The 23,189-nt window shown below is 33.0% G+C and overlaps 1 protein-coding gene across 5 annotated transcripts; it reads right to left on the bottom strand.

The window, feature by feature from the left end:
- Nucleotides 1-2,397: 2,397 nt before the first annotated feature.
- LOC143054858 (nmrA-like family domain-containing protein 1) lies at nt 2,398-19,650 on the bottom strand. Of its 5 annotated transcripts, none has more exons than XM_076227926.1 (9): nt 19,501-19,650; nt 13,019-13,200; nt 10,887-11,014; nt 10,463-10,607; nt 9,424-9,438; nt 7,905-7,925; nt 6,880-6,975; nt 5,724-5,917; nt 2,398-4,036 (listed from the first exon to the last, which is right to left on the bottom strand). In XM_076227926.1, the coding sequence occupies exons 2-9, from the start codon at nt 13,197-13,199 to the stop codon at nt 3,842-3,844; spliced, it is 975 nt and encodes a 324-aa protein (XP_076084041.1). In that variant the 5' UTR covers nt 13,200; nt 19,501-19,650; the 3' UTR covers nt 2,398-3,841. The 5 variants fall into 5 exon arrangements, with proteins under 5 accessions (XP_076084041.1, XP_076084042.1, XP_076084043.1 ...); XM_076227927.1 differs by lacking the exon at nt 19,501-19,650 and adding an exon at nt 14,842-14,922; XM_076227928.1 differs by lacking the exon at nt 9,424-9,438.
- Between the last annotated feature and the right edge of the window lie 3,539 nt (nt 19,651-23,189).

Consider the following 23,189-nt stretch of genomic DNA (forward strand, 5'->3'; position numbering starts at 1 on the left):
AAAATTCGAAAAAATGAAAAATTAATTTTTTAAATTTTGCTTTGGATACAATAGTCTGGTCATAGACAAGCTCCTTTGTAAAATATGAAACCATGGACTCCACCTAACTGTTGACGCCTCCAACGCAGACAAAAGAATAAATGATTGCTATAACTATGTTTTTATTTCATGTTTAAACTTGGAATTACATAACTGTTGTGTTTTACTGTGTAATATTTTATCATTTTGCTTGATCAATATAGATGTTATTTTCAAATTAAATTTATGTTTTAATTATTCCATTCGACTGAACTGAACAAAAAGCTAAATGGTTCGCTCTTGCGTCACCACTAGTATTGTAAAGTAATGTTTAATTTATTCCTTCATTTTTAACTAGTAACCATGGTTACAATGGTGGGACGTTCTAACACATTTTATTTTCTCAAATTTATTGTTGTATATGAAAACAAAAATTATAACAGCAATGATAAAATAAATGCAAAACTGGTCAAATTGTCAAAATAAAATGCACATCATTGTTATTTTATACTAGAGTTTTTATACTGTTCGTCTAATTCAATATCATCAGGGGCGGATCCAGGATTTTGTAAAGGGGGGGCGAAGATTATAAATGTCGCCGAGCGAAGCGAGGCGAAAAAATTTTGGGACCTTTTTTCGGCTAAAAACATAAAATAAGTGTAATATGCACAATTTAAACGGTTCCTGGCTTGGGGCATGTATATTTTATAGTTGCTGTATTAAAAGTGTAAGGGTTGGACATTTTTTTATGGACATGGACATTCGATGAAATTTACAATACGACCAACACGAGTTAAAAAAGACAAACAAGCAGTTTTTATCAAAATGTTTGATTGATATATGTTTCACCCAACATAACTTAGAGAACGGAAGTGAGGGGTTCCAAATCCCCCAAAGATTACGAAAGTGTCTGAAATGACAACGAATTTAGACTGATGGTCGACAAATGGAGACATAAAGGTCACACCCAGTAGGCAGGTTACAAAGTATTCAATATATATAAGTCCGGCGAAACAGACATTCAAGTCAGACACGCAAACCCCGGCCCCAAAAAACTACGCCCGTTTTTTTCATCATGTTCATTTCATGCTAAATAATTTTGTTGGAAATTTTCGTTTTTAATAGCAAAAAACTGGACAAGACTATTGTTTTTAATCCAGATACGGTTCAGAATTTTTGTTTAAGGCAAGAATCAGAGTCAATTTTTCTCTCTCAAATATCTAAGACTGTCTCCTCAAATCAAATGGTTCGTACCTGAGACTTGAAATTCTTATAGAGCTTATACTAAAATTGAGAATGGAAATGGGGAATGTGTCAAAGAGACAACAACCCGACCACAAAAAAACAACAGCAGAAGGTCACGAACAGGTGTTCAATGTAGCGAGAAATTTCCGCACCTGGAGGCGTCCTTCAGCTGGTCCATTAGGGAGCTACCATTTGATTTTTATGGGGGGGGGGGCTAGGATGAAATTTGAAAAAAATAGGCAGGACAGGAGTTTTGAGTAAAAAAAAAAGGCAGGATGAGACACTTTGCAAAAAAAAAGGCAGGATGACAATTTAGGTAAAAAAAGTCAGGATAAACTAATAAAAAAAAAGGCAGGACCGAATATAGTGAAAAATAAAAAGGCAGGACAGAGATTACAACTAAAAAAAAATGCAGGACAAAATTTTTCATCCTAGCCCCCCCCATAAAAATTAAATGGTAGCTCCCTTAACAAATATAGTTCAGTGATAATGAACGCCATACTAATTTCCAAATTGTACACAAGAAACTAAAAATAAAATAATACAAGACTTACAAAGTCTAGAGGCTCCTGACTTGGAACAAGCGCAAAAATGAGGCGGGGTGACAGGGGTTCTTTATTCAATTTGTTATTTATAAAATAAGCTGGTGCATTTGGGGTTAAACATGTTTTCGTAGGTAAATAATATTGTGGAATTTCTTTTTCTTGAGGGTGCAATAGTCTATAGAGTATTTACTATTACTTTCTGTTTGGTGGAATAGTGAAATAGAAGTCAATACGTTCTTGCTCAATCCTGTGTTGCTTTGAAGGTTTCCTGATTGTCATGACATCCTCAGCCTAAGCAATGTTTATTACTGTAATTTTAATTTCAAAATGACCGTCGTGTGCCGTTTTTTCAACGCACTGGTCAACTCCACCATAGCAAATCACATGACTTTGACAATCAGTAAATACCACCGAAAAATATCTTTATATTAAGTAAAGAATTGTCGTATAAAAATTAAATACTCGGGAAATGGCAAAGTTCACGAAGTCTAGTCTGATAAAATAATTTTACAAAAAAAAAAAAAAAAAGTCCGAGCAAAGGGGGGGCGTACGCCCTCTACGCCCCCCCGTGAATCCGCCACTGATCATATTACAATAATGCAACATATTTAAAATTCTTAAAATTCAAGAATAATACTATGTTAAAATGCAAATCAATACTTTATAAAACAGAAATGAAATATTGTAAGTTAAAATTATATAAAAAAAAATAAAATAGAAAAGTATTAAGAAATAAAAGTGAAATGTAAAACATTCAGGATTAAAAGGAAATGTCGAGGAAGAAGCAATCCAATAACAAAAGCAAAAATCAATAAAGATCACAGTATTTGCATAGGATGTCTCAGGGGTGAAAATTTTGGCAAAAATGGCTTTGAATTGAATTTCAAAAAGTCCACAATCTGGGGCCTGTTTATCGAAGCTCTCTTAGGATTAGGACGCGTCCTAAGACCAACTTCGGTTAGGACACATCTTAGTCCTAAATGGGTTTATCAAACATGTCGCAACTTAGGAAAATCCTAGGAATTGTCCTGACTTTAGGATAACAATTTAGTTGTCTTAAGATGGTCTTTGGATGGTCCTGACTTTAAGATACATTCGAATTTCGTCTTTCACGCGTATTATTTTTAATAATAATTAATTTAAGCAGAAGAAGAAATGGTTGAAATTCTCAATATTGATATGAATAATGCACGAGATTTGCATTTGAACTGTTAAAGAATGAAAATGGACACTTCGAATTCAACTCACTGTTATGTTATGATTTTTACATATTATGCATCTTATTTACAGTTAGTTTGTTAAATTTTTATATTTGTCTCATATTTTGTGTCATACAGTTTAAATGTACAATTATTTTACAAAAAAATATTTATTACCTTTAATTTAAAACTACTTATAAGTTATTAGTTTAACCATATTTGAAATAAAATTATTGATAAAATATGATATCATAATTTTTTTTTTCATATTCAATTTGTATTGTCTTTTCTGCCAATATTTAGGACATCAGTTAGGAAGTACTAACTAATATAATTCTAAGATAGCGTGCATGCTGAGACGTGTCGTAACTCGGTCCTAACTTTATCCTAACTTCTGTCCTAACAAATTCTTAGGACTGATCTTAGGACAGTTTCGATTAACAGTCCCCTGGTTCTTAATTGTAAAGATGTATAATTTTAAAAACATTAATGTTAGGCAAAATTACAACATCTCTTCATTATAGTATATCATATTTTCCAAAACCTTGTTTATATTCAAAATAATCTGTAATCAAATTTGCCATTAATAAAGTGGAATCTCTAAGACAAAACATTTTCTGGATCAACAATGGCGGCTAAATTAAAATATTCAAAAAAATATGTAAACTGTGGAACAAAATCCTATTGTTTCTAACTTGTAAGTCAGAGTTAAGGGTTTTATTTTCCTGTTTAAAATTCCCATACCAGACAAGCGTTTATAAAACCGCATATATAACAACAACTGAAGAGTATAATTCCAAAGTATGTTTGGAAAATTTGCATATAAGATAATAATCAATCCTTCTTTAATTCTTCGTCTATAATTTCTCTACTGTGGTATAACCATTTATCAAACGATCTAATGTCAGAATTTAATTTCTTTGTTAATTTATAGTCTCGTACACAATGATCTGATGTGAAAAAATCAAACATGGCCGCCAAGTCTTTTGCTCCGACGAACTGAAATCTTTCAAAATCTTTACATCGTATCTGAAAAAGAAGAGAATGGGTATCATGAAAAATAACAGCTAAGCTACAAAATGCAGTTTTGGGGTTGAGGACGGACAGATGAGCACAATTATGTGACTAGCTATCAACATTAGGATCACTTCAACCAGCGCCTTTCCTAGCTGTCAGTTATTTTTTTTAAACATATTCTCAAAAGAACAAAAAAAAATAAAAAATATTCCGCACAATTAAAAGACCAAGCAGATAAATAATTTTATCCTGATTCAGAGTAACTTCTCGCAATTTGATTGGCTTATATTGTCCTTATAAATTTCAGTACAATTTTTTATCACGTCAATTGGAATTATCTCCCTTATACCATTGACCTAATAAAAAAAATGAGTTGCTTTATAGTGCTAATATTTAAAAATTTCACATTTTCAGATTAAATATCTTTAATATATTTGATTGATATTGTCCTCAAAATGAATTTGTATATAACATGCATAATAATATGTAAAATAACAAAATCAGGATAAATTCGTTACACAGTGTTCAATTGTCCTAATACGGAATTTATCGGGTCAATAAAATTCATATCGGTTTTGGCTTCGCCTCACCCGATATGAATTTTATTGACCCGATAAATTCTCGTATTAGGACAATTGCACACTGTGTAACTAATTATATCCTTTTGTGTAGGCATACAAAAAATGAGATGTGTCAATGAGACATCCATGATATAAACTAAATGACATAAGTGTGGATTCATTTTCAACTGCGTGGGATGCCATTTTTCAACAAATTACAAACTTCCTATAGACAAAACGGGGAGAGTCGAGCATGCCGATGAGAGCGGACGTGAAATTTTTTGCAGAGACAATCCATCAACATCATTGAAATTGTTTTGTCAAATTGATTTCATGGATAAATATTATTATCCTTACATCGTATATTTTATGATTTGGATTATATTTTTTTGTTGAGAAAGGTTTCTGCAGATATTTTCAGGTTTGTTTGAGACATGTAGTCAGATGGGATCCATTAGTAGTTTCCATGTGGGAAACTATCAGACCAATCTATTTGATGTCTGAGGGTTTTAGCTGTTCCCCTAATGGATCGGTAGTTTCTTTCCGAGATCCTTTATCATAGGATTTTCGGCTTTCCTCTACCAGGAATACAGCTGGGCATTTAGCGGTATCGGTTTGGATTCCAAGTATGTCCTCTCCGGTTTCCCGTTCGTTGTCTAGGCATTTGTGCGGCATCCGGGGTGACCTTATCCCTTATTTTGTATATAATGTTTTTTTTTTTTATATTATGCATATTTTATATTTTTGAGGATGAGCGAGTCAGGTGAGTGGGTGTGTTCGTATGCTTTATTACATTGTACTTATTGTTTTGGGGAAGGTTAACTTTCTGGTTGTAAGACCCGTCACGGCCAGGCTGGGAGACTGGAAAGGCAAATGCTCACATTAAATCTGTACCGATACAGTGTGTTAAATGTCTTCCTTTTTACACCATAACCCATGGTGGTGCTCCTACAAAGGAGGGAGATACGGAACATACATACAACGGCCAACGACAAAACCAGTAAATCAAATATCCACTAAAGTACAGCATTACCTCAACCCACGACAATCTTCAAGGGAAATAAATAGCGAAATCTATTTTTCGACTTGTAAAATCACCAATAAAAACCTTTACCGTATCAATCACTGTACATTTATACCTTAGGATCTTCAAATTTTCTGTTTGAGAATTGTTTATTAAATCCTTCAACAACAGCTTTCATTGTTAATCGACCAGCAGTTAAACCTATGGTTTTTCCAGCATATAATTTTGGCTTGTTAAATATTGTAGCTACACATTCTCCGACGTCCTCGACCGATATTGCTTCCATGTCATTGTCTTCTAAAGGCAATGCTGAAAAAATACAAATAACTATCAAACACATGTTTAAACCCGCCGCAATTTTGCGCTTGTCCCAAGTCAGGAGCCTTTGGCCTATTTTAGTCTTGTATGATTTTTAATTTTAGTTTCTTGTGTATAATTTGGAGTTTAGTATGACATCCATTATCACTGAACTAGTATACATATTTGTTTAGGAGCCAGCTGAAGGACGCCTCCTGGTGCGGGATTTTCTCGCTGCATTGAAGACCTGTTGCGGACTTTCTGCTGTTGTCTGTTCTATGGTCGGGTTGTTGTCTCTTTGACACATTCCCCATTTCCATTCTCAATTTTATTTTATCAATGTAGATATCCAAATAAACCAGTTTATTTAGCTATTTTATATAAAAAAAATTATCACAATTGTCAAAACTTTTACTTTATCAACACAGGGTTGACACTCTATTGTATGATATAAACAGGAAGTTGTGGTAAGAATGTCAACGAGACAACTCTCCATCCAAGTCACGTTGTATGAAAAGTTAACCATTATAGGTCAAAGTACGGCCGTCTACATGGAGCCTTGGTTCACATCGAACAGCAAGTTAAAAAGGGCAACAGCAAGTTAAAAAGGTCAAAAGCAAGTTTAAAAGGGCAACAGCAAGCTATAAAGGGACACAAAATGACTAGTGTAAAACAATTTAAACAAGAAAACCAACTGTCTAATCTATATAAATCAAATGTATGGATTAAAAGAAATACAAAAGATTTGTAAGTAAGAGGAATTAACATTAAAATCAATCCCCACCATTACAAAAAAAAAAGGCCAATTAAATGTGGACTAGGTTATTTAGAATGTTTTCCTCTGGAAGAACCGTGTATCATCAGTACAGCGGATATAGGTACTAACCAAGTAGGCATGATCGATTTTGACCTCACACGGAAACGAAAACCTTTAAAACCAAGACAAGTAAAAGAATAATAAGAATATTTCTTACCTATGGCATACACTCCGTGTTTAATTTTATGTGGTTTGAATATTGTGAAGAAATTTTCGTACCAGAATGGGAGTCGTATGATTGTATACGTGATTCCTGCAATAACAAAAAACAAATTAAATTGATTGAAACGTAGATTTATTTAAAAATAAGATACATTATACATCCGTGCTGACCGTTTAAAATACATAAGATCTAAGCGAGATAACTCTAATTGACTGTGCTTTGCCGACTGCTTGAAAAACAACAATTGTTACTGAAGTGAAGTTATTATTGTGTAATTTAACCACAGACGTGTTCACTGAAATGGAATTGCAAGTGAATTTTATAAATAAATTTCAGCAAACAATATATCAAACACAGTGTACAAGACGGATGATTTTAGTGGTGTAGTTTTGTTACACAAACAATTGTACACTCAATAGAAGAACGTACAATGTTCACACTGTATATATGAACACTGTTATATGTAAACACCTCTAATTGAATTCTTTTATAAAATTCCTCGCCCTCTACCCTACTCCACCCCTAACAAAAAATGTATAAAAAACCCAATTGTGGACTCTTAGGTAGATTGGGTTTAACTTGAAATAAAGATTTTTATTTATCTATTTTATTTTTTTATTTTGATAGAGGCTAATCTTATTATCATACGACACGAATCCATTTTTTTTTTCAATATCTGTCCTTTCTAGTTAAAAACAGCCACATAGACTCCTAACATTGTAAACTGGTTAAGCATTCCTTTGTTATTCGCATTAATTGATGTCTAAATAATAGCAACGGTACCAAATTTACTGCAACAGATGCGCAATTTCTGTTAAATAAGTGCTTCTCAAGGCCTTCATTTTTTTTAAAATAAAAAAAGTTTATTAAAAACGTTGAAAAGTTGATACACACAACTGGACAAACGTAAGATGTTATTACAGGATGTTATTTATGCATGTTATGGTCATTGTTTTTTTTTTGTAAATTCAAGTAGAGGTTTCACACAACATGTATGTGGAGGGGAATTTGTCATATACCTGCTCGACCAGCTCTACTTCCTGAAAATATATATTTATATTTAATTACTCACACTTGGTTCTCAAACCATCATATAAGAATTTGATCAGAGTTTAACACAACTAGCCATAATATCGTCAAAGGTACGGGATGTCTAAAAAGGATACTCTCCTTTTCTTTTAGCAATATCTTTCTCATCCTTCTCTTTCCTATCAATGTCTCACCCTCTCTCTCCTATCACCTAGTATGTCCGCCGTTAGTCTCTTTTTCTCTCTATAAGCAATCAGGGTTCACACTAGAGATTTAAAAGACGAGTCCAGGAACTTAACATTTTTGGTCATGGCGATGCAAACAGTGTGTAGATGGAATTTTATTGCTACATGTACATAATTTATTTTCCCTATTTTTTAAGTTACCATGAGTCGACAAAATAGATTAACTAAATTATGTTAAATTTAGAACCCTTTTTAACTTTTATAATAACATTATGATACATGTGCCAGTCAGTTGATATTACATTAAACAATCTTGGTGAATCTTTGGACTCAACAGTTTTGATACGACAAGTCCAGCAAGATTTTCACGAGTTCAGGGCTCATGGGCTCATAACCTTGAGTAATACCTCACCCTCTCTACTAACAATGCCTCATCTTCTCTTCTAGCAATGTATTTTTGTGTGTGTGATATTACGCTAAGAAAGTAAAATAACAAATATAGCGAACTGCAAAAATCTTGTTATCATGGTCATCTCATAAAACTACACTATTGTCTCGATTCTATGGTCAAGGTTGATATATTGACCGATCATCACTTTCTGCCACTGGCGACCAATAAAGGATTTAAAGAAGGACTCTGAAAGGATTCAGTTGCATGCAAGAAAGAACCATTCCTGAGATTTAACAATGAACTGGCCATAATGATAAAGGTACATGCAGGAAACAATAAGGAATTTAACGATGCTCTGGGAAGGGTGGAATAGACGCACACATGCGCAATGAAGATCAATAAAATATTTTAAGAAGACCTAGCTAGGGTGATGCAGGCAGTGGTTTAATTATGAGCAGCGTAATTGATTAATAGTATTGGTAAGGATTAAATCACTGCAGTTTTGAATTAAAATCATACCCGAGGTTAAGTCATAAAATACCATTTAAAATATTGCATTTACAGGAATTCGAATTCATTATCTTTAAGTCTGCAACTTTCTTTTTAAAGAAACGCATTTGAATAACTAGGGAAGTATATTACTATAATACTATTGATAAAAAAATATGTCTCAGTAATTCCAATGTGGAGTACCGAATTATTACATTTTCGCGGGAAATAGTTTTAGTTAGAATTCAGTTACATGAATAGTAAAAATATCCGAACAGTTAAAAATAGAACGATTATTAGAAAAATAAACTAGTTCACAGTATACATTGAAAAAATTAGAGTAATGCAGTGCACTTTTTTTTAATAATCCATTATAACCTATGATCGATCGTTTCAACGTGAATTCGAATCCCTGAAATAAAACACAAACTCTTTGTTACAAACCTGGTACTATGTTTGCTGTTTATGTAAAAGAAATGATTTTTTCAAAATTTAAACATTTAAAAATATCTTAAAATGTAACTTAAGGGGACCAGACCAGCTTAAATGACACAACTCTTTCAAATCTCTAGAATTTTTGTTTAACAACCTTTTTCATAAAAATATTTTAAGCTTCTAAATAACCTAGATTTTTTAAATTATATTTCTCACGAATGTTTAAAAGAATTTATGTAACTCCCTTTAACAAACGCATTACAGATTTTAAGAGCTATCTCCCTTTACCCGGGTCTGTCCTCTTCTTTTGTACAATTTTGTTTAACGGACTCATGATATGAAGATTGATATGTAAAAAAAGTCAAATGTATCCCTTACCCATCGTTCCCATATTGTTAGAATGGTATCGTGATGCATTTCAGTTGGATGATTTCGTTATTCAATTATATGATAGGAACAGGAATTATACAAAGCAAGTTACAAAGCCGAGTAATTTGCAAGGCTTCGTCTAGTTTCACAATTATTACTATTAGATATACAGCGGCGACGAATCAGTCGAGCCAGCAACTAATAATTTAATCAATAAGCTTAGCGACCCCAGAAAGTGGAATGTCTAAAATCATTAATTTGAGGAGGAATTATGTTAACAATCATCTTCAGTACAACCATTCCAGATTTCCCTTTTAATAATTATTTGGCAAGTGTGTATATATATATATAACAGATGTGTCATTTTACAAGACAGCAACATGGGATAAATATTCTAACGAACAGTATAAATATATTTTAGATCGGACGATCATTTGCTGTTTAAAATATGTTCATCCTAAAATTCCGCCGTATTAAAGTTTAAAAAAAGCAAAACCATCGTTTGAAGTACATGCATTTAGATTGCTGACTTAATACAACATATAAAGTTTAGCAAACCGCCGAAACATTCTTTAGAGTGCATGCATAATAAGCGGCATTTAGATTGCTGACTCAATACAACAGATTAAGCCAATGAAAACAGCCAGCTATTAATCACGTGACATTTTTGAATGCATACCAACTTCCCGGATGTATTCCTCTATCCCTGCTTTAGAATCTAAATGAGCACATTCTCTGCCTACGTATTTCTTTACCAGTTCAGATCCATTGAAAACAAGATGTCTAATGTTAGCGTGGACAGCAGCATCAATAGCGTTCAATCCCTGAAATTCAGATTTTTATATAAATGTTATGAAATTTGCAGATACTAATCTATTAATCTATTCTTAAGATAGGTCATTATCAAGTTATAAAATTGTTTGGTATACTTTCCAGTAGACCATTGTCATGTCGTGGAAGTTAATCTATCATTTAATTCTTTCTTTTTTTTGCCTTTTTTACTCTATACAAATTTGTTTGTCTATTTGTTCTTTTTTCTTTACTTGGGCGATTTTTCTGTAAAATCTGTATACTGTAAATCCCCTCCAGAGCCTCATACATACTCTAATGACTTCCTTTTCTTTATTTTTATCCTCCCAGTAATGAGTAGTTAGGAACATAGTATCTGCTCCATCTACGGCCCTCTCTAAACTTTTAGGGTCATCTAAATCTGCTGTACATATTATAGCACCTGCAAATATAAAAAAAAAAACAACTCATAAATGTACATTTAAACCCGATGCATTTGTTTGCACCTGTCCTAAATCAGGAATCTGATGTTCAGTAGTTGCCGTTTGTTGATGTAGTTCATAGGTGTTTCTCGTTTTTTTATATAGATTTAACCGTTGGTTTTCCCGTTTGAATGATTTTACACTTATCATTTTTGGGGCCCTTTATAGCTTGCTGTTCGGTGTGAGCCAAGACTCCATGTTGAAAACCGTACTTTGACCTATAATGGTTTTTTTCTTTACAAATTGTGACTTGGATGGAGAGTTCTCTCATTGGCATTCATACCGCATCTTTTTATATCTATGTAGTTATAAATGACCTTAAAATGTGGATTTCAACTCTTAAAATTTTAGATTTTGCTAAAACTGTTTTACATATGATAGCTTTGTAAAGTATAAAAATATGAACAAAGCGTCTATTGTTGAAGACTGTTGATCACTGTAGATGTCCCCTTGTTGATGTTATAATCACGTCTATTTTTATTCTTCATATCAGATAGTTTATCAGATAAATGGAACTAATGAAATAGAATCATGTTATATATATTTCTTGTAAGTTTTCCATGCATTTTCAAGATGAAGCAATCTGTTGATTGTTACAAGGTGTTTACAAGTACAGTTGCAATTTATATTCAATTAATAGTAAACATGAGTTGATTACTACCAACTTTCTTCCATTGTAAGATTGACGAGTATGTAATTACCATCTTATTGTTAAGTAATATCAGATGATATATATTGTTGGATTAATAGGAATGCCTACGATATGAGTTTTGCTCATTGTTGAAGGATTTTCTGTGGTATTAGGTTCTAATCCAACCATCGGGACTTTAATATTTTACGGGATAAAGAATAGTCAGCATTCCCCTATACTACATAAACAATTTGTATTTCTTCTCCGACCTTAAATTTCACTCCAACGGATCAAATGATATCACACAGTACAAGTTAACAAACTAGTACACAAATTTGTTAAGGGGCCAGCTGAGGACCACCTCCGGATGCGGGATATTCTCGCTGCGTTGAAGACCCATTGTCGACCTTCGGTTGTCTGTTCTATGGTCGGGTTGTTGTCTCTTTGACATATTCCCAATTTCCATTCTCAATTCTAAATTTGCTAGTCAAAGGTTACCACCTAGAGCTCTATTCAAAGAAAGTATTCTGGACTTTTGACCTTTGACGAGCAAAGATTAACGTACAGAATACGATCTTAGCCACATGAACAAGGGTCTATTTCATGTTTAAAGATCAATTATGTCATCGTTTTTGTTAAAAGAATGTTTGGGAAAGCTTTTCAAAAAGATTATAAAAACTGTCATCACTAATGAAATCCGATGTTCATCGCCCCTGAAATCCGATGTCCATCGCCCCTGAATTCCGATGTCCCTACCCCCTTTGCAGTGACTGTAAGATTTTCTTTCTTGTCAGGAAATTATTTGTATTACTATTGTTAGTAGTGAAAATATATTATCTCGTCTTTCCCATCAACACTATATATAGTACCGACCAGACTTTGTATACTCCCACGAGACGTAATTTGTTTTTCTAAAAATACAGACAAAGGATACTGGTCATAATGTATCTTGTTTTAACCCTCTGGTCATATATATCTAGATCGTTAATCCCTTCCTTTTCGTAACGAAAAACAAAAATACCAATGAGAATTAAATCTTATTGGTTTTCTATCAACAAGCGATATTTGCTGAATGTTTTAATCAAACCGGGTTTGAAGACTTTTTTACAGTTCATATCAAAGGCAAATATATCACTGAGATTTTAAAATATACTGTTTAGCATTGAAAATCAATATTTACATGTTTTTTTCAATTTAGACTCAGACTCTTAGTAAAAAAAATTAAAATTTGACATCACGTTGCTGTCGATTTTGGTCAACGGAAGAAAGTGTTCGACTTTAATATAGTTCGAGTTAATGTTTACTATCAAACTAAGTATAAAATTGAACAAACCTAATTCAGCCAACTTTCTGGCTTTATCACTGGATGATCTTCTAGTTACACATTTTACTTTAAATCTAAATGGGTCCTCGAGTAGCGCCCGCGCTACAGAGCTTCCCAGTAGGCCAGTTGCCCCGAAAACTACAACGGTCCTAGGACCTTCTGGAGCATCACTACTTGATCCACATCCCATCCTACAATTACATAATATGACACGAAATAATCAGATACATTTACATGATCTTACATGGAGCGGACATATCATTGACAAATAGAACTATTTATATTAAACTACAGAATGCTTGTTTAGCACAGCCGCTGATATCAGAGTAACCTTGTAATTATGTAATACACTTGATAGCAACTTTTTTTTATGCCGAACTTTTGTTACATGGTGAACCTCGATGGTATTTCAAACGCTGTATATATCATAAGCTAATGACATGGACAATTGTCTTGTCCCCAAGTATCTGTGTATTTGGTTATGATGTCTTGCGTAAAAGGGGGTGTACAATGGCGGATCCATAACTTTTCATAAAAAGGGGGGGGGGCTGACTGACTAAAATAAACAGCTGCACCATGAGCGCATGATACGCCCGACGTCTTGTGTGGTAGTTTTATGCAATAATCATAAATAGTTTCTGAGAAAGTTTTAAGCAATAACCATTTATTGTTTTTAAGACACGGCGGGACATGTGAACCCCCCCCCCCCACCCTATCTATTTTTTTTTTACAAATATCACTAAAATAAAATTTTGAATCAAACCAAAAAGTATACAGATCTTTAAATTAATATAACAAAGAAAAGTGTGTACAGTTTCAAGCAATAATCATAAATTTTTTTTGAGATACGGCGCGACATGCAAAAAAAACCCTCCCCTTTTTTTTACAAAATACTCAATAACTCAAAAATAAAATTTTGTATCATCACCAAAAAGTATACAGATCTTTAGATTAATATAACAAAGAAGTATGTAAAGTTTTAAGCAATAATCATTAATTGTTTTTGAGATACGGCACGACATGTAAAAAACCCCTCCCCCTTTTTACAAAATACTCAATAACTCAAAAATAAAATGTTGAGTCATCACCAAAAAGTATACAGATCTTTAGATTAATATAACAAAGAAGTGTGTAAAGTTTTAAGCAATAATCATAAATCGTTTTTGAGATACGGCGCGACATGTAAAAAAAACCCTCCCCCTTTTTTTACAAAATACTCAATAACTCAAAAGTTCCGTAACTCAAAAAGTTTAAATCTTATTTTCACCAAAAAGTATACAGATCATTTGGCCATCATAAAAAAACTATATTAAGTTTCATGAAATTTAGATAAGTCGTTCTCAAGTAACGGTGCGTCATGTTTACGACGGACAGACAGACGGTACGACAGACGGACGGACAGATAGACGGACGGACATATAGACGGACGGACACCGGACATTTGTATACCATAATACGTCCCGTCAAAATTTTGACGGACGTATAAAAAGGGGAGGCTCCCGTCATATTTCAGTGATTACCTATATAATCAACCAAATTTTCCCCACCAAAAAAGGGGGCTGGTTTCCTGGATCTGCCTATGGTGTGTGATGATTTTTTGCATCCAAATAGGATGTAGTGTGGTATTGTGTTTACAATGATGACTGCCATGACTAGAAAAGTATATGTATGGCATAGACATAATGGGACAACGACAATACCAAAAACGTAATTACAACACACTGTTAAACAAGACGTCGACATTTTCCTACTCTATCAATAAGATATACATGGTAAAGGACATACACGATAAACATATTAAACCACAATGAACACATTCTTTCTGAACTTACCTTCAGAATAACCGCCATAACTATTGATGTAACATATACATAAGAGTTTGCAGTGTTGTGATGGTGACGTAGATCAATAGAATTGTTCTACAGGTAACCTCTATTGTAATCAATATTTATATCTATCAATTATTTAATTAAGTTATTATATAATTCTAGATCTAAATTCCTATACAGATTGATATAGGGCAAGGGTAAGGATCAGGGTAAGGATAAGGGTTTGGGTGAGGGTTTGGGTAGGGTAGGGTAGGGTAGGGGTAGGGTAGGGTAGGGGTAGGGGTAGGGGTAGGGTAGGGTAGGGTAGGGTGAGGGTGAGGGTGAGGGTGAGGGTGAGGGTGAGGGTAATGGTTAGGGTTAATGTTAGGGTATATATTAGTGGGTATAGCAGACGAGGATCCAGTCATTTTAAAAATGGTGATTTTAACCTCCGGAACGCAATGAAACGTTCACATAATTAAGCATGTAAAAAGGGGGGTCCAACATAATTTAATTAATCAAAGGATGAGATCGTGGATCCGCCAATGTTAAATAATAAAAATAAAAGGAGATAATAGGGTCAGGGGCGGATCCAGCCATGTTAAAAAGGTTCCCAACCGAGGACAAAAGGGAGGTTCCAAGTATATGTCCCCATCACTGGCGGATCTAGAAATTTCATAAGTGGGGGCCCACTGACTGCCTAAGGGGGGGCCGCTCCAGTAACGCTTCAGTGATTCCCTATATAAGCAACCAATGTTTTCCCAAGAAGGCGGGCCCGGGCCCCCTGGGCACCCCCTACATCCGCCTCTGCCCATTCAAATGAATTGATCGTCCAAAAAAAAGGGGGGTTCAAACCCGACCCCCCCCTGGATCCGCCATTGGGGGTTCATATTAAATTCGTCAATGGGACATTAATACAACAAACAAACTAGCCGACAGGTGTCTGTACAATAGGTCAAGCTTTTAATCGTTTTTAGAATTTGTTTAAACTTAAACGGAGATTACATTTTGAATCTATCTACACATTACGAACTATGACATAAGAACGCAGGGTTAAGGTAAGTATTTGGGGTTATGACACTCTGACCTTTAATTATCAAAGTTCAATCTAAAATCCACTTTAATGATCTTTAATAATATATTGGAGTTCAAATGTTTTACATAATAAGACGGGTATAAACAATAATAAACCCATAAAAGATACAAGGCTTAATCTGTATGTCTACAATATACTCACCAGTGACGCTCGAATCAAAAAAGTAAATGGCAAAAAAAATATGAATTTGAGGAGCAAAAATTCCGAACGTTGGTTTTGTGTTAAATTTGTTATTTGTCCAGGCAATACCTTTAAAAGTACACTCAATATTATGTCTTGTCATGGTGTCTTCCTCGAATGCCAACATTTTATATGTGATCTATTCCTTGAATGCCAACAAAAATATTTCAATAGATGTTTATATAATAACAATAGGTGTTTTTAGAACTATCCAAATGTTTTTAAAAGTTTAAAATAATTAGTGAACTTGATAAAAATGCAACATTTTATTACTTTTTGATAAGAAAAATGGTAGATTTTAAAATTAAAATTATTATGAATTTTAAAGAAATAAATAAAATTAAAATGTTTTTACAATTCCTTGCTTTCTTTTGAAAAAAAAAAGATAATTTGGGAATGGAAGTGTTTATTTACATAAGACTTATTAGATATATCAAAGAAATTTTAGTTGATTACAGATATTTCTAAAAAAAAAAAAAAAGAATATTAAACATTTATTCAATTCCATGATTTCATTTTAAATATTTTATAAGTTAATATAAACTATACGAAGATTTCAATTTAACAATTTGTTTACCTTTAAAAATCATCAGAATTAATTAATATAAAAGTATATTTGATAACTTCCAAGCTGGAAACGTTACAAGGTTTTAAGAAAAATCCATAAAATAGGGTAACAAGAATTCTGATGACTTGTGACCATAACAATCACCTTAACAATGTTATTCTATGAAACCCTACGATAGAAAATTCTAAAAGGTTCCACGGAACTAGATACTAGCTTTTGATCATAAACAAGGTTCTATCCAAGTTTGGCAGAAGCCAATGACAATTTGAGAAAGTTATTATCATTTCTAAACCTTTTACCACAGAATGAATATTTATGGAGGCCGCCACCAGCTACAAGGGAATGTAGGATGGCTATGTATCTCTTTTGCGATTTTGCGACAAAAGTCGCAGGCTCGACAAAAAGGGGGACATATTAAAAACAAGAAAAATATCTGAACAAACTGAACAAAATAAAACATAGTAATCTAACATGAGATACAAAATTTCAAGAAATTGATTCCATCAAGTAATATGGGAGAATATTACAGCACACACAACTATATAAATGTTGAAAAAAAACTTTGAAGTCCAATGAGAATTTGAGCAAACTGGATTTCATGACAATATGCACATATTGACTTATGCACATATTGACTTTGTTTCATTTTAAGATAATCCATATTTATTTAAGTACAAATGCAGTAACAGCAACACATGATTTTCAAAAACTTGAAAAACATGAACTTGTTTTAGCTATCTGTATTTACCTATCTGTTTAATTAGTATGATTGTTTTGATAAGCATGCACTTTTGTTGTGATAACTACTTGCACCTATTCCTTGAACGCCAACATAATTTTACAGGTATATTGTCGGTAGATCAAAGGATGTTGGCATTCAAGGAATAAACCCTTGTCATTTGCATTTGGGGTATGAAATGACCAGCAACACTATATGACACTAAGCTTTTCATAAATAACTTTTTGCAATGTCCATATTTGCGATGAAACAAAAAAAAAAAACCAACAACAGTAAGACTGCAACTAGAAAGTTTTGGTTGACAGACGAAAAGTTGACCACTGACACTATACTACGATGTCTCATAGAAGGGACGTGACGAATGTAATGAAAAATAGAATATGAAAAAAAACCGTATATATATATATATATGGTAGTAATATCGGACACAAAAGAACACCAAACTAATTTCAGAGCGGAACTTAAGAGATGTTGTTGTCGTTTTAATTAATTTGTTAATTTGTAGATTGTTCATGGTAGCTTGAATAATTCTCTATTCTTTAAATTGTTTGCCCATTATCATCTATTCTGTAAACCCAATGTAGTTAGAAATTTCTGAACTTAAAATTTTTTAAACATAAATTTTAACCCAACGGACTAAATAATATCCAATTTAGAGATAATCAATACATAGACTGGTTCTCTGTCCATTATCTGTTTGGCTATGAGATACATGTTTGTTGCAAGGGAGAGGACCAGCCTAACTAATACGATCTTCACCAATAAACAAGGGTCTATTTAATATTTCAAGCTAAATATCTCTGAGTCTAAACATTTTTAACACTATCATATGTTAAGAAAATTGAATTTCGATGTTCATTGCCCCCAATATTTTTTTACGTTGAAGGTTGTATTATTTTTTCTCCCTGGTCAGGAAATTTTAAATAAGTGAAAACATGATATCTCGACTACCATTCAGAATTTGTACACTCTCACGAGACTGAACGTAGACGTGACTTGTTTTTACTAAAATGTACAGACAAAAGGTGGTTCTTGCTTTAGGCATCTGGATATATCACGATGGATTATCCTCTCCTGATCTTAACAAAAAACAAAACAATTGCCAATAAACATTACATCTTACTTGTTTGCCATTAACCAGCGATATTTGAATGTTTTTATGAAAACTGGTTTGAAAAGATTTGTTTCCAGTTCATCGTTGTTTGTTGATGTGGTTTATAAGTGTTTCCCGTTTTTATAGATTCAGTGGCGGATCCAGAACTTTTCATAAGGGGGGGGGGGGGGGGGGCTGTACTTGACTTATGGTGGTTTACTTTTTACAAATTGTGACTTGGATGGGGAGTTGTTTCATTGACAATCATACCACATCTTAATATTTCCGAGCGCAACTTAATTATATTTGTCGTTTTAGTTAATTTGTTAATCGGTAAATATTTCAAGGTAGCCCAAGTTTGATTTACTCATTTTTTTCTGCACAGGTTGGTAAACTACCTCTAAAATGAGGGATATTCCTTAAATGAGGAACTGTTCCGGAGACCAGGGGTCATTTTACTATTGTAAAAATCAAAAATAGAAAACAAGTGAGAAAAATATTATATTTAGAACATCTTTTCTAAAAGAGGGGTCCACTTATTTTTAATAATAAAAAAGATATAAGTCAAGTAATATAACAACAATCTTGGACTGTTTTGAATATATAATACCAGGTAGATGTATAGTTCTTTCGGAAAGTTTCTTCAAATGATATATATTTGACCATCAGTACTTAAAAGTGGTTTTTACAAAAAAATATTTTTTATCACTTGTCCTTAAGTTGAAATATACACCTCATAAAAGGGATATTTACCCCTCATTTTAGAGGTTGTTCCCAACATTATGAATATGCTCCCAATTAAAAAAAAACTTTTGATATATAATATATAATTTTATTTCTTTCGAAGGTCAGTATCTGGAACTATTTAATACAAATAACTCTGCGATAACTGTAAACATAACATATCATTTCAGAACATAGTTCACAGTTCATGTGGCATGATCCCCACGGTGGCATCGATAGGAATGAAGGATAAAAAAAATATTCTAAATAAATAAATTACGTACCTTGAATTCAAAATATTCCATTATTTTTATCACATGGTTCTTTTAAATCCCACATTTTAATTTTCATTTAGTGTAGCTATGTGTATTTTCTCGAGGTGTTTCCAAAACATTAGGACAAATCTATTGTATACCCTGGGTAAGTTATTTAAAGATATGCTCCGTTAGTTTCGTATTTGAGAAATGGATTTAAATGACATTCATTGTTTATTGAAAGACTTTAGTATCAATTGATAAAGCGTGTTCGTTTTGATATTTATATTTAAATAAATTTATATATTGATTTTTAATCATTTGATTTAAATTTAATAAGGTATTCATATGGTATTTAAAGGTTAAAGATTATGTATTAATTACAAAAATGTATGGATATTGATAATGATAAGATTTTTGTTTGATGGTACCCGTACTTATTTTTTAACCTTGAAGGACAATTGACTAAAAATATCCGACTTATTTATTGGGACGCGAGAAAGTGGGTTACATACGCAAAGAAATTTCTCTTATACTGCATTACAAATGGATACGATTTTTATGCTAAATAAGATTTTGTATATATACAAGTGTGGACACAGATGAGTGTGGATAGTATGTTTGGATGTTTGACAGTGTTTTATAATAAATGTATTTCTATGATTTTCCTATATGTGTTATTAACTGTGTTGCACGATGACAACCAACCGGAGCATTAGGAGTATTGTTTAATTTATATTTAGTTTAGTTTTAATGTTCAAGACAGGCATGGAAGAGACACTAATTGCATTAGTTACCAAATGATTATGATAGAATATGTTCCACATCTTTGATTTTGGATACATTTTATAGCTAGGAGAGCAACACATAATAGGTTCAATTTTTCGTGATTTTTTTTAAATTGGGAGATGATATCTGAGAACATGATATAAGGAGCCTGTAATTCAGTGGTTGTCGTTTGTTTATGTGTTACATATTCGTTTTTTCTTTATTTTTTGTACATAAATAAGCCTGTTATTTTTCTCCTTTGAATTGTTTCACATTGTCATTTCGAGACCTTTTATAGCTGACTATGCTGCATTAGCTTTGCTCATTGTTGAAGGTTGTGCGGTGACCTGTAATTGTTAATTTCTATGTCATTTTGGTCTGTTGTGGAGAATTGTCTCATTGGCAATCATATCACATCTTTTTTTATATGTATTTGCTAACTATTTGTATGGTTCTATTTATATATACTGAGTGCCAATGAAAACGCAACACTTGGTTTTTCAAAAATAAAATTTATATTAGAAATCATAATCTTTCAAAATGAATTGTTCGTGAAAAGTAACAATTCTAACAATAGATCGATATCAAACAAAAATGTTTCATTGTCATCTTTCGGGCCCAATAGATAAACGAAACATCCAATGTCGAATCATCAAATCACAGTCCTAACTAAAAATGTTACAACCCCGTTGTGCAGCGCAATCTCGACAGCGCCGTGGAATTGATCATCCCGGACGTTTAATGTGATCTCGAGGAATGTTATTCCACTTGTCCTGTAAAGCAAACTCAAGCTGACTTTATGATATTGGTGGTGGTTTTCATCGTCTAAACCATGTCAAATCTGATGCAAAATTTTTGTATATATATATAATATCAGTAATATAATATATGAACGAGATTTTCCGGATCGATAACAAGATTTCTTTTTATTAGTGTGACTGTTTTTTTTTTTTTTTTTATCTACTAGTACTTTGAGTTTTCCCCGCGAAATCTGTTGCTATGCAGTATGTTTTTGCTCTTTGTTAAAGGTCGTACGGTGACCTATTGTTGTTTTTTTCTATGTCTATTGATCTCTTGTTGAGAGTTGTCACATTTTAAACACATATATGATATGGAAAAAAATATTCAGTTTCAAAGAAAACAAAAGATCAATAAATGCAAATCTTTGAAGGTTTAGAATGGAGAGATTTTTTTTTTAATTTAAATTTAATAAGGTATTCATATGGTATTTAAAGGTTAAAGATTATGTATTAATTACGAAAATGTATGAATATTGATAATGATATGATTTCAGGGGCGGATCCAGCCATTTTAAAAAGTGGGGGTTCCAACTATATGTCCTCATTCAAATGCGTTGATCGCCCTAAAAAAAGGGGGGGGGGGGTTCCAACCCCCGGACCCCCCCCCTTTTGGATCCACCGATGGATTTTTTTGTTTGATGGAACATGTACTTCCCTTTTCACCTTGGAGGACAATTGACTAAAAATATCCGATTTATTTTTTTGGGACGCGAGAAAGTGGGCTACATACGCAAAGAAATTTCACCTCTTATAATACATTACAAGTGGATACGGTTTTATCAGAAATGCGTCATAAATAAGATTTTTGTATATATAATATATGCAGGAGATTTTCCGGTTTGATAACAAGATTTCTTTTTATTAGTGTGACTGTTTTTTGGTTTTTTTTTTATCTACTAGTACTTTGAGTTTCCCCCGCGAAATCTGTTGCTATGCGGTATGTTTTTGCTCATTCTTAAAGGTCGTACGGTGACCTAATGCTGTTGTTTTCTATGTCAATTGGTCTCTTGTTGAGAGTTGTATCATTTTAAACACATATATGATATGGAAAAAAATATTCAGTTTCAAAGAAAACGAAAGATCAATAAATGCAAATCTTTGAAGGTTTAGAATTGAGAGAAAATGTTTTTGATTCATTGACGTGTTTTCTTGTTTTCATCGGTTTTTGATGAATTACAAATGTAAAAAAAATGCTCTGCATAAATTTTTAAGTGATCCATGTAAGGAGGAGGTTTGGCGCCTTTGGACATTTTTAGCCCTGCCATATTATGTATTTGCCTGTCCAAAGTCAGGAGCCCGTAGTTCAGTGGTTTTTCGTTGGTTAATGTTTGCACCTGTCCTAAGTCAGAATTCTGGAGTCAATTTTACAAAAAAGACTTACGACTAAGATTTGTCGTAAGTCATGAACAATTCAGTATACTTACAATCAATCTTAGTCGTAAGTTTTTTTGTGAAATCATAAAACTTTGCTCAGTGCTCGGAGCACAAAAATCATGCTCGAAACATGAAATCCAGCATTTTGATTGGTTGATTTGCGAGTACAAGTACACAAAACAGACTCGAAAGTTTTATGACTGCAAGGACTTGTGTACAGTAGTTGTCGTCTGCTTATGTAGTTCATACGTGTTTCTCGTTTCTCGTTTTTATAGATTATAGACTGTTGGTTTTCCCGTTTGAATCATTTTACACTAGTTATTCTTTGGGGCCCTTTATAGCTTGCTGTTCGGTGTGAGTCAAGGCTCCGTGTTGAAGGCCGTACCTTGACATTTAATGTTACTTGGATGGAGAGTTGTCTCATTGGCACGCATACCACATCTTCCTATATCTACATACTTGTTTTTCGTAAATTGTTTTATTATAAACTAGATCGTTTTTTTTCTCAATTGAATTGTTTCATAATCTTTCATGTCGGTGCCTTTTATATCCGACTATATGGTAATGGGTTTTCTCATTGTTTAAGGCTGTACGGTTGCCTATATTTGCTAACATCCACTTCATCATTTAATCTGTTGTGACTAGATGTGTCATTGGCAATCATACCACATCTCTTATTACTGTTTTAAACATATTCATTTATAGTGGATTGGGAAACAAGTTATTGTAACTAATTCCTTTACACTTTGGGTGTGCAAGTGCTGCATTGTAGCGGCA

Source organism: Mytilus galloprovincialis, chromosome 12, assembly GCF_965363235.1.
Source record: "Mytilus galloprovincialis chromosome 12, xbMytGall1.hap1.1, whole genome shotgun sequence".
In the NCBI taxonomy this organism is placed as follows: Eukaryota; Metazoa; Mollusca; class Bivalvia; order Mytilida; family Mytilidae; genus Mytilus; species Mytilus galloprovincialis.

What these genes read in the sequence shown, in the direction of transcription:
- LOC143054858 (XM_076227926.1), bottom strand. Translation starts at nt 13,199, where the DNA reads ATGGGATGTGGATCAAGTAGTGATGCTCCAGAAGGTCCTAGGACCGTT. An exon ending in CAGAAAGTTGGCTGAATTAG is followed by an intron (nt 11,015 to 13,018) that starts GTTTGTTCAATT and finishes TTATATTTGCAG; the next exon opens with GTGCTATAATATGTACAGCA. An exon ending in AAGTAGAGCTGGTCGAGCAG is followed by an intron (nt 6,976 to 7,904) that starts GTATATGACAAA and finishes TTGTTATTGCAG; the next exon opens with GAATCACGTATACAATCATA.